Source organism: Homarus americanus, unplaced genomic scaffold (genome assembly GCF_018991925.1).
Source record: "Homarus americanus isolate GMGI-L3 unplaced genomic scaffold, GMGI_Hamer_2.0 scaffold30768, whole genome shotgun sequence".
In the NCBI taxonomy this organism is placed as follows: Eukaryota; Metazoa; Arthropoda; class Malacostraca; order Decapoda; family Nephropidae; genus Homarus; species Homarus americanus.
Genome location: NW_024746690.1, coordinates 358,089 through 373,602, shown reverse-complemented (window position 1 = coordinate 373,602; position 15,514 = coordinate 358,089). Strand labels below are relative to the sequence as shown.

General features: G+C 40.4%; 1 protein-coding gene across 1 annotated transcript; it reads left to right on the top strand.

Annotated features, from left to right (window-relative positions):
- The first annotated feature begins 390 nt into the window (after positions 1-390).
- Positions 391-14,270, top strand: LOC121879383 (sphingomyelin phosphodiesterase-like). Its single transcript, XM_042385991.1, has 13 exons — positions 391-497; positions 1,269-1,379; positions 1,838-2,061; positions 3,567-3,734; positions 4,092-4,209; positions 4,596-4,708; positions 5,207-5,379; positions 6,662-6,853; positions 9,600-9,770; positions 11,145-11,337; positions 12,172-12,272; positions 13,309-13,395; positions 13,966-14,270. Exons 1-13 carry the CDS (start codon positions 452-454, stop codon positions 14,087-14,089), a joined length of 1,821 nt encoding a protein of 606 aa, XP_042241925.1. The 5' UTR covers positions 391-451; the 3' UTR covers positions 14,090-14,270.
- Positions 14,271-15,514: the final 1,244 nt, after the last annotated feature.

The window sequence follows — 15,514 nt, the reverse complement described above, 5'->3', positions numbered from 1 at the left end:
TCCTCTACCTGCGTATAATTACGATAAATTTTTTTATTGGTTTCCAAAGAGCTATGAAAAAGAGTCTTTACTTACCTGGAATCATGACAAACAACTTTATATATATATATATATATATATATATATATATATATATATATATATATATATATATATATATATATATATATATATATATATATATATGTATATATATATAAGAGAGTCGGTCAGTAAAACAGTTCTTTGACTATTAATTTCTCCTTCGTAATAATATTGGGATTTCATAATCACAACAGTAGTACAAGGGAAACCCGCCAGATAAGAAGACTTAAAGAGTTCGGTCGACCTTGTGGTATGTGAAGGTGCAGGTGATGGTAGCGTGAGTCAGGTGGTTCATCTCACGCTCACCTCCCGGGCACCACACTAAAAAGACACACACCCCACCGGCCTGAGTTTGACAGTGTGAACCATGGCTCCGTTGACCACGCTCGTAACCCTCTTGTTCCTCTCTCTTGGTAAGCTTTATTTATTCAGGGGTTTATTCCTCGACTCACTGGCCATTGCTTTACGTCGATAAGACTACATAAAGCAGTATGTGCAGTTTCAGGCAGTAACCCCGACCGCTACCCTATTTTGACTGCCATACCTGAAGTTTATTTTATCTTTAATGAAATATGAAGTTATTTTCTTAAGCACTTCCATGACAAGACAGGGGAATGGAAGTGGGTACACAAGGGGGTAACACTGCAAGTGACCGCCTTCACTAACCGTAACTTTACTCATTCTCATCCATTTATATATAAGCAATACAATCTGTGTATGTGTGTTCCTTATACATTTTCAGTTTTAATGATAGAGATGAAATTTGGTAGGGAGGTGCGGGTGGCCTAAATGATGGTTGGGCACTATCTCCTGTCCTCCGCCCGGGCGAAACCATGTGTTTCCATGCTCTAACAATCTGTCTCACTTTAAAAAGCTGGTTTTCCGGCATCTTCGTGGTGTAGATTAATACAGTATAACCTTTTTTTCTATATTTACAATTTCTTTCCGTTCTTTTTTTTTCGCCCCCCAGGCTCCGTTGTGGGTCATTTGACCTGTGCCCGGGTGGGCTAATTCCCGTTTAAAAAAAAAAAAAAGTAACCCAACAAGTGTTTTCTACATCTCTCCCAACTACAGGGTGACTAGACACGATTTCCAGGTACAGTGTCACAGCTTCCATATTTAGTAACATTGTACTGTTTTTTGGTGACAGGATGAGACTGTAGGCTCCTGTGTTGTCTTTACAGCGGCTGGCGTGCCACTAGGGGACTCTTACAAAGAAGAGAGTGTGGCTCTGGAGTTCCGTAATGCCCTTAGCACAGGCCATGTTGGCCCTACCCTCAAGCAGGTCGCCAAAGGTAAGTCATCATTTTCCCTTTCACCACCACCACCACCACCACTTCTCAATACTTCTACTTTAAGATAAACCACTGACTCTTTTTAAGAATTACAAACACAAATACTGGTCAAAAATATATGGGCGACTTTTTCGGGTTCCTCTTTGACTAACACCTTGATTCTATAGTGATTATTATCCTCGTTCTTGATTCCAGGTTATTTACATAGCGAGCAAATTTTTATTTAAGATGCTTCGTTAATTCTTGAGACATATAAAATAGATCAACAGAGAGAAGAGTACACACAAGTAAATAAGCATACAAATATGCACTGGGCTCATCACCAGACGCTCCCTTACATGCACTCAAGTCCTGATAACATAAAAATGGTACTGGAAAACAATTATTAAACTTTAACTCACTGAGACTAAACTACCGTACGAGATATGTTACTCACAGTGGCGTTTGTGTCTACACAGAGCTGGATTTAAGGAGTTGGGTGGTAAAGGAGTCCCACGAGATGAAGGCAGCCGATACCATCAATTTGTTCTGTCCCGCCTGTAACATCGGCTTTGGGGAGATTATCCACTTGGTCAACAATGGCACCGATCCGAAGAACATTGTCGACAAATTGATCATCCTCTGTGTCGACCTTGGCATCTCCAACCACATCTTCTGCGAGAGTTTTCTATGGGAGGTTCAGGTGAGCTTCTTATCACTCCTTAAATAATAATACCCTGTATGGTACAGTCGGGGTCAAAAGTTCGCTCCCTCCGAAAACGAAGCAGCATCGACCCCAAACGATATGCAACAGTCAGGGTAAGTCAGTTCCAGTGACTCAGTTTCACCACGGGAAGCAAATTTCGGACCGCGACTGTACATGTCACTGAGTAACAGTCATCGATTATGTGGTATTCTAAGTGAGGAAAGATTTGTCAGGAACTTTGGAATGTCAATTTACGCACACACAGAGGTGAGAGTCTGCAGATCTAGTGGTAATACATCAAGTAAAAATACGAGGCAATACTTTATCGCAGCAAATAAAAATACCACGGCTGCACAATGAAAACCCTGAAGAAACTATATACGATTGCTGTTTAAATAATATAATGGGAATAGTCTATACACTAATTCAATGTAAGGAAGAGCTTCGTTATCGTATGCCCTTAGCAAATTTGTTTAACATGTCATTAAAAACGGGTGTAGTACCAGAATCCTGGAGGGTAGCAATTGTAATACCGATTTTCAAGAAGGGTGATAGATCACTATCCTCTAATTACCGCCCAATCAGTTTAACATCAATTGTAGGCAAATTACTGGAATCAATAATTTCAAACTCTATTCGAAATCACCTGGAGAAGCACAAGTTGATCAATGATTCCCAACATGGCTTCACAAGCGGGAGTTCATGTCAAACTAATCTATTAACATTCTTTTCAGCTGTTTTCGAATCAGTGGATGACGGGCACGACAGAGTCCCCCACGAAAGAATGATACGAAAAGTGGAGGCTCATGGCATTAGAGGAGATATTCTAAAATGGATTAGGGCGTGGTGAAAGGACAGGAAACAGCGAGTAAGCATTAGCGGCACTAAATCCGATTGGAGTAACGTCATTAGTGGAGTACCCCAAGGCTCAGTACTTGGACCATTATTATTTATCATATACCTAAACGACAGAGATATAGCCGTAGACAGCAACATAAGTAAATTTGCTGATGACACTAAAATAGGGCGTATAATTAAATCTGACGAGGACTCCGCAAAACTACGGGACGATCTAAACAAATTTTTCGAATGGCCTGAAAAATGGCAGATGAAATTGAATGTGGACAAATGTAAAATACTTAGTCTTGGGGATGTAAGCAGAGAAACCAGATACCAGATGAACAACGATGTTATAGAGAAACCCGACTGTGAGAAAGATTTAGGAGTAATGATAAGTAGGGATCATAAACCTCGTAAACAACGTGTATTCGCTCGAAACAAGGCTAACAAAGTACTTGGGTTCATACAAAGGAATGTTAGTTACAAGACTAGCCAGGTCTCTCTGAAATGCTAATAAACTGAATCACAACATAAAATAATAATGCAAACTATACATGATAGATTATATAAGTATGCTATAAATCACTACATTTCTTTATACATGGCAGCGAACTCCAGGTTTCACTGAATCATTTAACTTTACCTTGCCTGTACGTCTCCAGTCCCAGTTGTTGTGGGTGATGGAGCACCGGGAGGGGCTGACAGGGAAGGACATGTGCGGCATGATGTTCGGCGGGCTCGGTTGTCACACCAAAAACCCAGACCGAGTGTGGGAGGTGACACTGCCTGACGTGGAGAAACCTCCTGTTACTGACCCCGTTCTGCCCGAGGTGAGTCTCGCCCTGCAAGCGACTGTTGCCACGAGTTTTACGTCTAGAGTTAATTTACAGAGCTGGTTCAGTGTCTGAGGAACACTGTAACTGTAACTTATGATTCGGGGACCTGTTATAACCAGCAGTAGTGTGAGATGTGGCTTGGATTTGTTAAGCAACCTGTTCTCCAAGATATGAATGTAAATTACAAAGTACCACTGTCTGCACTGAAACATCCAACTTCCCAGTTATCATTTTATTTTATTTTAGTAACAACAGCCCAGGACCCAGAGATACAGTAGCTATTATTGTAAAATAATTAATATTATATATATGTTCGTAAAATTGAGTCACTTTACTTTGTGTGGATCTCAGCCTGGGTCCCCCGTGATGAAGATCCTCCACTTGGCCGACACTCACTACGACCCTGACTACCTGCCCGGCAGCAATGCCGTCTGTGGCGAGAAGTACTTCTGCTGTAGGGCAGAGAGTGGTAGGTACTCTTTTGAGAATAGAGAACAATTAACTGGATATTAAATTTTTAAGACCCTTCGAAATGTTGTGTGTTAAGGACAAAATTAACGATTATCATGACCTTTTTGATTACCCAAAAAGTGCTAAACTAATTACTACCATATCAACGAAAACATACCATAACCTAACCATTACTGTACAGACACTGTAATTTATGTACAGTACGTATATTATTATCTGTAACTGTATATTTTAAGTAATAAATGTGACAGTGCATGGTATATCTTACGTAAATTATGCGTATGGCAACAATGTATAAATAGAGAAGACAGTACATGGTAAATCTAACGTGTAGAACTGTAGAACTTGTGGAATGAAATAAGTGTATGATGTCGACGCTGGCAGGTCCAGTGGTGCACCCGGAGGACGCGGCTGGCAAGTGGGGGGACTACCGCAACTGTGACGCCCCTAAGTGGCTCCTGGAAAAACTCTACGAACACGTCAACAACAATTACGAGGTACAACTCCTTGCCTAGTGCTTCACCTGGATCATTAACCAATCAACATCATGTTCCCCCACTACCTAGATTCACTATTAATCAACACCATTGATATAAATTTTCTCAACCAATCAGTGTTATGTTATGGTCGTCTTGTTTACTAGTCCTTATATCCAGGTGATCATCCAACAATCTTGCTCCCATTAAACCAGCTTAACTGTCTCTCCTGATAAATATACCTGTAAATCATTACTTTATCTTCCATTAGCCCCCGTGGTCAGGTTTTCGTTTCATAATACTTAATGAACACATATCACCAACTTTTCGTCTTAGCAAATATTCGGGTTTCCAACTTCTCTCTCAGTACCAAATATTATTATTATTATTATTATTATTATTAATTAGGACATAATTTAATCTGGCGTAAATGTTAATCTAATCAAAATATACTTCTAAAGTACTGTACCATCTATACACATTTTTTTTACTTAACTATCACTCGTCTGGACCCATCAGGACCTGGACTTAATCATCTGGACTGGGGACTTGACCCCTCATATTGTGTGGAACACTTCGAGGGAAGGCAATCTGAAGGTGATCAAGGAAGCCGTCCAGATGATCCACGACTACTTCCCCGGTGTCCCCGTCTTCCCTACCATTGGTAATCATGAGTCCCACCCCGTCAACGCGTGAGTTTCCACCCCACTATTTCATCTCTCTCTCTCTCTCTCTCTCTCTCTCTCTCTCTCTCTCTCTCTCTCTCTCTATATATATATATATATATATATATATATATATATATATATATATATATATATATATATATATATATATATATATATATATATATATGTGTGTGTGTAACCGGTCGGTATAATCTCACTACTAGTTATTGTTTGTTTTTTAGTTATAGTAGATGGTAATGCAGTGGAAGCGCCCCTCAGAAAAAAATCCCGAACCAGCACAAACACAATTAAATAAAAGTATTCTCCGTGACCGTGGAAAGCTATCACCTGTGATTGGGGTTAATGAGGCGCACTGGTAAAAGATGACACTTCTATTCCTTCCAACACTACAGACACAATCAATAATTGTACACAAGCACTAAAGCACCTCTTAGCGTGGCTTAAAACACTACGATGGAAAACAAAAGTTATACATGGTATCAAAAATTATTAAAATATATTAATTGCATCTGGAGAGGACTACTAATCCAGCAGTACTACCTACACCAGAACAAGGAACTCATCTGAAACAATTCCTTCGTACATCCTACATCACTTAGCGGCACATAAAATATTAAAAAAATATTACTTGCACCGATTAGCATGCCTTAAGGGCATCCGACAAAATTATAACAATCACTGAGGAACAGAAATCCCGATTTTAGTCATACTACACAAGAACATGGATCACTCATAGCCTGTCTGGGATGACCCACAAAATACTATAATCTTAACTGTCCTAACTACCCAGAACCCGAAGGTTGTAACTACTAACCTGCCAAGTGGAAGGCATTTACAAGAAACTGAGAAAATCACTCATGACCCGTCAGGCAGGCGGGTGCTCCGCTGTTTTTTTCATTACTTTCTCTAGATTTCAGGAGTCATGAGTGATTTCTCCACCAACACCCTTAATATGCTTCACATATAGGTTCAGAATGCACCCGCACTTTTATGGTACTAACAGCCTTTCACAAACTTTTGGAGAGGAACTCCAACGTCCCACATAATCATTACAGAACAGTATCCTATCCTTTCCAGCTGGATCCACTCAATAATTTTTTTCTGTACATTAAACCCGCCATTGACATCAACCATGGCTACTGCTCTTCGTGGACTGCAAAACACTTCACTTTTATTTAGGACATTTTACTCTCATTCGGTATTGAGATAGGAATGTCTAGCTAATAAGTCCGTAAGAAATTTCAGCTGAATATATCTAAGTGTATATGTATTATTCCTGGACTAGATTCCCTCAACCGTACATTGATAACGAGTTCGACATATCGTGGCTGTATGACGAGATCGCAGAGCTGTGGGAGACCTGGCTGCCACCTGAGGTGGCTACCAGCATCGCATACTCTGCCTACTATACTACGCTCATCAAACCTGGCCTCAGGGTCATCTCCACCAACACCAACTACTGTTACGACTTAAACTGGTATGATCCTCCTATTACACAACTGTTCTCTCACCTACTGCATATGTTTTATACTAGCTTTGGTGTTCTTGTGGAAATGTCTGTGCTACAAGCACGTCTACAAGCCATGTTTTACGGTAATATTTTGGGATTCTGTGAGTGTTTAACAATGAGTGTTTTTTTATCTTGAGGTTTCATATGTACAGCCTATTCTTCATACTACTAGAGGGCTTCCTGATTGCTAAGAGCCTTAATAGACAACGCAGCGATGCTCAACCCTAGCCACCTCCTTATCATGGGGGACTTTAACTATGGTGACATCGACTGGAAAAACGAGTTCACCCCAAATGACTTGAATAACCCTGCTACTCTTTTTGTAGAAACTCTGAGATAATTTTCTGTTCCAACATTTTAGAGACCCGACACATTACAGAGGGGAGCAAACACCCAAGCCACTAGACCTCACCATAACAAACGAGGAGGGTATGGTGGTCAAACTGGAACACCTTGCCCCAGTTGGGGCAGATTCTGACCAGGATAAAGCTGAGGAATTAAACAGCTTCTTTTCCTTTGTGTTCACAAGAGAGGATGCGATTAACCTTCCTGCGTTTAAGGACAGATGGTTCGACACAGCACTGACCCACATTGTGTTCACAGAAGAGGGTACAGTATTAGATATAAACTGTCAAAGCTAAAGGTCCATAAGAGTCCCGGACCGGACATGGTGCATCCTAGAGCGCTAAGAGAGTTGTGCAACGAGCTTGCCAAGCCACTGAAGATCCTGTTCTGTAAATGCCTGGATGAACAAAAGGTCCCCAGTGATTGGAAAATGGCTCATGTGAGTCCTATCTTCAAGAAGGGCGATCATCACTTCACGAACAACTATAGACCGGTGAGCCTGACCAGCATAATATGTAGAGTACTTGAGAGTATTATCAGAGATGCCGCGATGGAACGTCTACTATCTACTAAGAAACAACCTTGTACAGGATTGCCAATACGGTTTTATGCCGGGGCGCTCCTGCTTAACACAATTGCTCAAGGTATTGGATATTTGGACCCATATTATGGAACGGGGTGGTAATATTGACACTATATACCTACCATTTGCCAAGGCTTTCGACAGTGTACCCCACGAAAGGCTGAAAATCAAACTAGAAGGGTACGGAATTCAGGGAAATGTCCTAGTGTGGATAGAAGACTTTCTACATGACCACAAGCAGTTTATGGTGATTAATGGCACGAAATCATCTGTACCTGTCACAAGCGGGGTACCACAGGGCAGTGTATTGGGCCCGCTGTTGTTTGTTTGTTTCATAAATAAAATGCCTGTCGTTGTACACTCCTCCGTACAAATGTTTGCCGATGACGCCAAATTATTTCGGGAAATCAAGAACCAAGTGGACCGTGAAGAACTACAGAAGAATCTCTGTGAGCTCCAAGAATGGTAAAAGAAGTGGCTACTGAGATTCAATGTCACGAAGTGTAAGAGGATGCACCTGGGGCGTACCAACGGTAAGGAGGCGTATCATATGTCCCAACGGGATGAAGAAACTGCACTATTTGAAACTGAATGTGAGAAGGACCTAGGTGAGTATGATGACAATGAGCTGAAGTTCTCGGGCCATTGCCACAAGAAGGTAAATCGGGCAAATACATTATTGGGTCTTATAAGAAGGTCGCTCAGATATCTAGACGGTCCGTCCCTCATAACGATCTTCAGGAGTGAAGTGCTTCCCCATCTGGAGTACTGTCACCCTGTCTGGTCCCCGAGATATGCTAGGGACTGTCAGTTGGTTGAAAATGTTCAAAGGAGGGCCACCAGACTGGTGCCTGTACTTCAACTACCCTGAGAGAATGGAGTGCCTGAACTTGACTAGCTTATACTACAGACGGACAAGGGGTGACCTAATAGAGGTGTATAGCTTCTCAAGGGGCACTACTCAGTCGAGTGTCCATACCTGGAACTGGCAGATGCCCGCCCCACAAGGGGTCACAGAATCACAGCTCAAGGCTAAAAAAGCCATAAGTAAACTGTGAGGGCAAACCTTTTCGGGGTGAAAACTGTGAACTGTAGGAATGATCTGCCCAAGGGCGGATCCAGGGGGGTGTCCTGACCCTCCCTATTCACCAGAAAATTGCAATGCTTTTTCTTTAATGCAGTACTGTACTAGGGCAGGTTTTTTTTTAGTAAAGCATATTTGCTATTGACTTAAGAATACACTATCTCCTAATATCAAGGGCACATGGCTTCAAAATTGCAGTGCTCGCCATGTTCCCCCACCCGCAACTTCTTGGACCCACTTTTGATATTCCTGGATCCACTCCTGCTGCCAGAGTGTTGTGACGACACCCAGTGTGAGCTCTTTCAAGACCAGTCTTGACTAACACTGGAGCAGGTTCAGATAAATTTAGGAGCCAGTTCATGCCCAGTACTTGCCAATAGTGCGTAACAGAGATGTGACCGACCGCCCAAGGGGCCAACGAGCCATTCAGTGATGAAGAGGATAAAAGTAAAAAGTAAAAGTAACTGGACGTGGGTCAATGAGAATTTTAGCATACAGTATTGTATTACCAAAAAGCAGCCATTGTATTTCTTTATTGTTTCTTTGACTTGAATTAGAAATATTGAATAACATATATTCATTTAACAAATATTGCATAATGATGATCTTATACATAATCCGATTCAACTAGTGTATCAAAATTCATTTGTTGACCCCGATATCGACCTCCAATCTAATGCCTTCACTGTTTTGGGTGTCAGGTGGCTGGTGTACGATGATGTGGACCCAGCGGATGAGCTTCACTGGCTGGCTCGTGAGCTGCAGAAGGCCGAAGATGCTGGCGAGTTGGTGTACATCTTAGGTCACATTCCACCAGGTCATGAGGACTGTACTAACACCTGGAGTCACCAATACAATAGGATCATATACAGGTAATATATTACAGTCTCAGTAATTTCTTTTACCTATAGAGTGCATAAGAATGGAGGAAACTGCAGCTGGCCTATTATAAAGAGAATAAGCAAGACACTTACAATATTGATATAACCTACACAATGTCCTATCAGTGTGAAGTTATGGTGCGAACATGTAAATGTGTGTACATATATCATGTATGCCTAAATACCTATTTACGGAGTTGTTGGTCGTCGTCCTTCCCAGTCGTAGCACAGCTGATCTCAGGCGCGGGTGGGGTGGGGGAGGGGTGAGTCAATCGTCCCTCCCACTGGCACAGCTGAACCAAGGTCACGGTGGGTGTGTGTATACTTCAGTCTCCACCTGGTTGCGTAGCAACCAAGATGCCACAAGATGACGACAGGTGAGTCCACTATCCACCAAAATTAATGACTGCTGGTGTCGAAGTCTCTGGATACCTGCTCACTGACGAGATGCTGCTCCTTCTGTGTGCCAAACCTTTTGAAGCCCTGTATATATAGGACTCGCTGAGGGCACCGGGAGATTGTACAATCTTCAGTCACGACAGCCAAAACAGTCTTAAACAATTGTGGAAGGTCCTTGTGTTGCCAAACCGTGAAACTCGCAGGTATGTAGCAACACTGTAAGCGCCAGTACACAGGATGCTCACTGCTGAACATGCGAATTCTTGGCCGCCACTCCTTGTTGCCAGACAAGGGTATTACCAACCTCCCGTAAGATATAAAGTCAACAATAACTCAGAACCGATTATTGGAAATATTTCTGTACACCTCTTTGGATGACAGAATGAAGGTCACTCAACGTATAACGTCTCACTACGGGATATGTCACTACACTCGGATATTTCATTCAACACGTCACTGTTTTTTGTTTTTCTAGTTTTGTAAAACACTGATGATTTTGTTATGTCTGTACTGATTTAGCTGAAATTCGAAACAACCGCTGCCACCTTAATGTTCTAGGCCAGTTAACTGCTGATTCTGTCTAAGTTAACGAGGCTGGAACATTTATATTATAGAGGGTTTTTAGTAACGAAACCCAACTGTCTGTTATCCATTTATTAAGGAACTATCTAGGATACAGTTCCAAATGTAGATCACCGTAACTTATCACTGTAGCTACGAGTGGTAAGAGGAGGACGGAGGCTATGTTAAATAGTCCTGCTAAATACGTCCGATCTCTGTGAGGGGTTGAGTAACAATGCCGGAAGGCGCCGGCCTTTTAATGCAGACAACTTGTCAAGTTGGAAGGATGTACAGTACAGTACTGTAGTGTACTGCAAGTATGATATCATCAATAAGACAAAACTAAGACTAAACATTACAAAGAAATACCATTTTGATAACACCAATAAAAGTAAATCCTTACAGGTATGAGTCAACCATTGTTGGGTTGTTCTACGGCCACACCCACAAAGACCACTTCATGATGTTCTATGACCCCAACAAGCCAGAGCGGGCATACCATGTAGGTTATGTTGCACAGAGCCAGACGACCTATAACGATCTCAATCCTGGCTACAGGGTCTACATCGCCGACGGCGACTATAATGGTTCATCTTACGTAAGGCCAATCTACCACTTATGACAGGAACAACAACACGCCACTCTTATGTCACCTTTTTGTTATAAACTAGCTTCAGAAGTAACAAAGCACACTACTGTGACATGACAAAGTCTGTCAGTGACATAACCAAATATACACAGCTTGCTCTTTTTGTCCTGTTGCACAGTCACTCAGTGCACTAGATTTACAAGCTTCACACATTGATGTTCAGAGATGCTTAAAAGGTGAAAGGTGATCTAAAAGCATAACTTGTGTCCTTAGTGATAACTGGACTGAAAATCTACTGGTGCAGCCATCACACTAAATAATCCGTGATCCCCTATACTGTACAGTATTAAATTTAATGAAATGGGCCCAAAATTGACAAATTTTTCTTCTATTGATAAGCAGCATTACCTAATCACCTTAACTTGAAGACATCACAGAAACAAGACACATATCACATTAAAGTCAGTTTAGTGTGCACTCATTCATACATGACACACTCTAGTGACATGTCACTTTTTGAGACCCCTCTAATGCCATATGTAGAGGAACACTTAAATTATCTCAACTTATTGAACAATACTTAAGGGGAATAATTTTTTAATATTTGTGGCAAAGAAGAAATTGTAGTGTACATTCTCTCCTTTGTCACGTTATTTAGATGTCTTTCCAACAAAGTAAATATTGTATGTGAAATATATTTTGAAATAGAAGGAACATTAATATGATTGCATCTTATGAAGCAAAAAAACTTTAGTCAGAATCAATGATTTTTGTCCACAATAGTACTGTATTGCATTAGCATTATTAATCATTATGAAACATCCTCGTGTGGCTCTATGACAGCGAGTGTTGGACACGGAAAACTGGGCGCTGGATCTGGACGAGGCCAACAAGAACGATGACCCCAGCTTCTACCTCCTCTACAGTGCTAAGGAAGCCTATGGGTCAGTCTCCACTACTCTCCAATTTCCCCTATGTATCTTGAGACTTTTTTCAATATCTGGGAAAATCAAATACTGTACTTGAAAGACTGTTCAGTTCTTGTTGCCTGTGTAATATTTTCAACCATACAGCATCACTCAATTAGTCATTGGACCATTTTACATCTTGATAAATGGAATAACCTGGCGTGTAAAGAATGTAAATCTAGTGTGATAACAAGAAATAAAACATAGTTTGATAACCAGTGATGAAGAAGACCACCAGGTCCAGACCTCACTTAACCCTTAGGCCCCGGGTGAAATTCCAGAACATCCGCCTATTTTCCTGTCATTTTTTTATTTATTTTTTTAAAGTTGATTTTTTTTTCTCGATTTATCCCCACGGTGGGGGTACTGCCAGCAGCACCCTAACCCGGGGCTTAAGGGTTAACCCATAACCTAATAATCCTGGGGTTGGTTAGTTCATGTGGTCTGTTTTATAAATAATTTTCACTCAAGTTTTTTCCTTGTTTTCTGACTGGATTGTATTCTGTACAATTTAAACAACCATGACAGTGAACATCCCCACACTAAGATATCAAGAACAGTAGAAGCATAATATTGCCAATAACTCTGTATTGCATGAAGATAATTACAGTACAGTACAGTATGTTGAATTCCATTTGATAAGTCCAGTTTTCATGAAACAAGTCACCAGATCTAAAACTTTTACAACATTACCGAGCTGGATCTGTTAGAAATCAATGAATCAGGAGTTCTAGCCACTTACTCTTTAAAACCAAACAATTCGTAAACCATAACTTTAGCTACAAACCTCCCAAGCCATCATGAGTTACGTCTGTCTTTGCAACAGGTCGTGCGTGCCCAGTGGCCAAATGGTGGCAAATCCATTTTTATTTTAGAATTCCTGCATCATCTCTGTAAACTGTATTTATTAGTCTGCTGCTGAACTGTATTGGTTTTGGTTTTATTTGCTGGCTCAGCTACCTTGTGCATTTCTACACAGTACTGTACATTATTTCTTTGTGTGTGTGAACAGGATAAATGACCTGTTCCCGGAATCGTGGGCAAACCTGGTGGAGGAAATGAAGCAGCCCAACAGCACTGCTTTCAAAGACTTCTTCAAGTAAGTCATCTGATCAAAGCTCAGTCAGTAATAGTATGTGAAACCATTTTACTCTTACTGTACACAAGCCCTTAAATGTATTACAGGTACTTAGGAATTGTTGTCATTCTGCTGCTTAAGTATGCAATGGCTTACCTGTGTAATATTACCTTTGGGGTGAATTATTAACATGAACCATGGTCCTCTGGAGGGAAATGAGGCACTTGCTTCCTCTATATATTTTCTAATTTAATTATATCTATTGGGCTATACTGTATATGTGAAGTTTCCTGGACTTTTGCCTGACATATCTACAATCATAACTTGTTTGAAGGACTTTCTCATGCTTGATCCTTATCGAATTAAATGTAAAACAAATTTTACCCAATAATGAGATGACATTTAGAAAATAAAGTTATATATTACATATTGCCTTGCTATACCTAATCTACCTGTAACTAAACTTAACATAACCTGTCTTATGAAACTTAAACAAATTTAACATGAATGATTCTAACTAAACAAGATAAACTATTTAGGATCTGAAATATGCATCTCACTGGAATAAAAAATATGGTGTTTCCTTCCCAGGTTCTACAGCAAGGACGGAAGACCTTACCGTGAGAAAGGATGTGATGAAAAGTGCAAGGCATCACTTATATGTCGCCTGATTGTTTCAGACACATCAGACAAATCCCGCTGCGATGGTCTTTGAGTCAGGAGTCCTTAAGTGACAAATACGGACAGTATACTGACCACTGCATATATCGTAGTGATTCTTGACATACAGTTCACAGTAAGCAGCAAGCCTACATAGTGAGCTGATTTTTGTAAACTAAGTGAATATCTGAGTCTTTCATATATTAAAAAAAATAATTATAAAATTTCCATATTCATAAGTTTTTTAATATCATAATTTGTATGAGTTAGAACACATCCAGTAATTTTACTTTCCGCACACACCGTACCTACAACTTGCATTACTAAGGTAATATGGTGTAAATACCTGAACAATACTTTTAACCAAATTTTTTTAGAATATTTCAAGACTTCTGACTAATAACATACTAAGATCCTTCCAGATTCATCTTTTCTGTGATCTTTTTGTCACATGTCCTCGTGCTATTAAACACACATTTTCTTTCCAGTCTACCTGTATATTTTATATACTTTTCCAAAAATACTTTATCAGCCAGGTAGATACAAAAGTCAAAGTTAAAAAAAAAACCCTTCATTTACAACCTCATGATGATGTGACTGACAATAATGATTATTAACGTCAGTGACAGAGGTGGTTTTCATAGCTTGCGCTTAGTCACCAATCACTTTGTGCAATGTTTCTCAACCACTAATTTATCATAATGCTGAAAGTCTTACTTTATTTATCTCTTCTTCTCTAATTTGGAATTAGAGAAACACAAAATTAACTCCTAGAAGAGTATATTATGTGTGCAGCCACCACTGATCTAACATTCAGAATGAAATTTTCCTGAATTTTCAATCTATATCACACCAGAAAATATTATTTTAAAGACCCAAGCACAGAGACCTACAACTGGATTAAAACTATCATCAGGTAGGCTGAGCTGTGCATCATGGATTTTAGCCAATGTGTTGTGCTGTTAAGATCATGTACCACCTTGCTGGCCATTCTCAAACTGGGTCAAGAAGCAATGTAAACAATTCCTTAAACATACCTAAAATGCACATTAATATTCAGGACCGCATGTCACAGCCAAACCCCAAAGGAATGCTTAATAACACAATCAAAGTATCGTGAGGGTTAGTATTTAAGGTCCAATAAGACCTGAGCAAATCAGGAATGCCCCTCCTGTCTGCTAAGCTGTCTAAAATTATGGAGTCAACCCAGAAATGGTGCTTTATGGTCAAGTCAAATGAAGGTTAAGAACAGCATGTGTTAGTGTGACAGTGAAGACTCATAGCCTTCAGCCTCAAGGGGTGATTCTCACCCTCAGAATCGGGCAGTATACAGAACTACTTTGAATCGGTTCCAGTCTACATTGTGGGGTCCTAGGAACTTTAAGGACCTCTGGCTTTTCAACCCCCAAATTTGTCTGGCTATATTTATATTACCCAAGTCAGGCACTAGGCTGCACAATTAGTGCCTTATACTGTACTA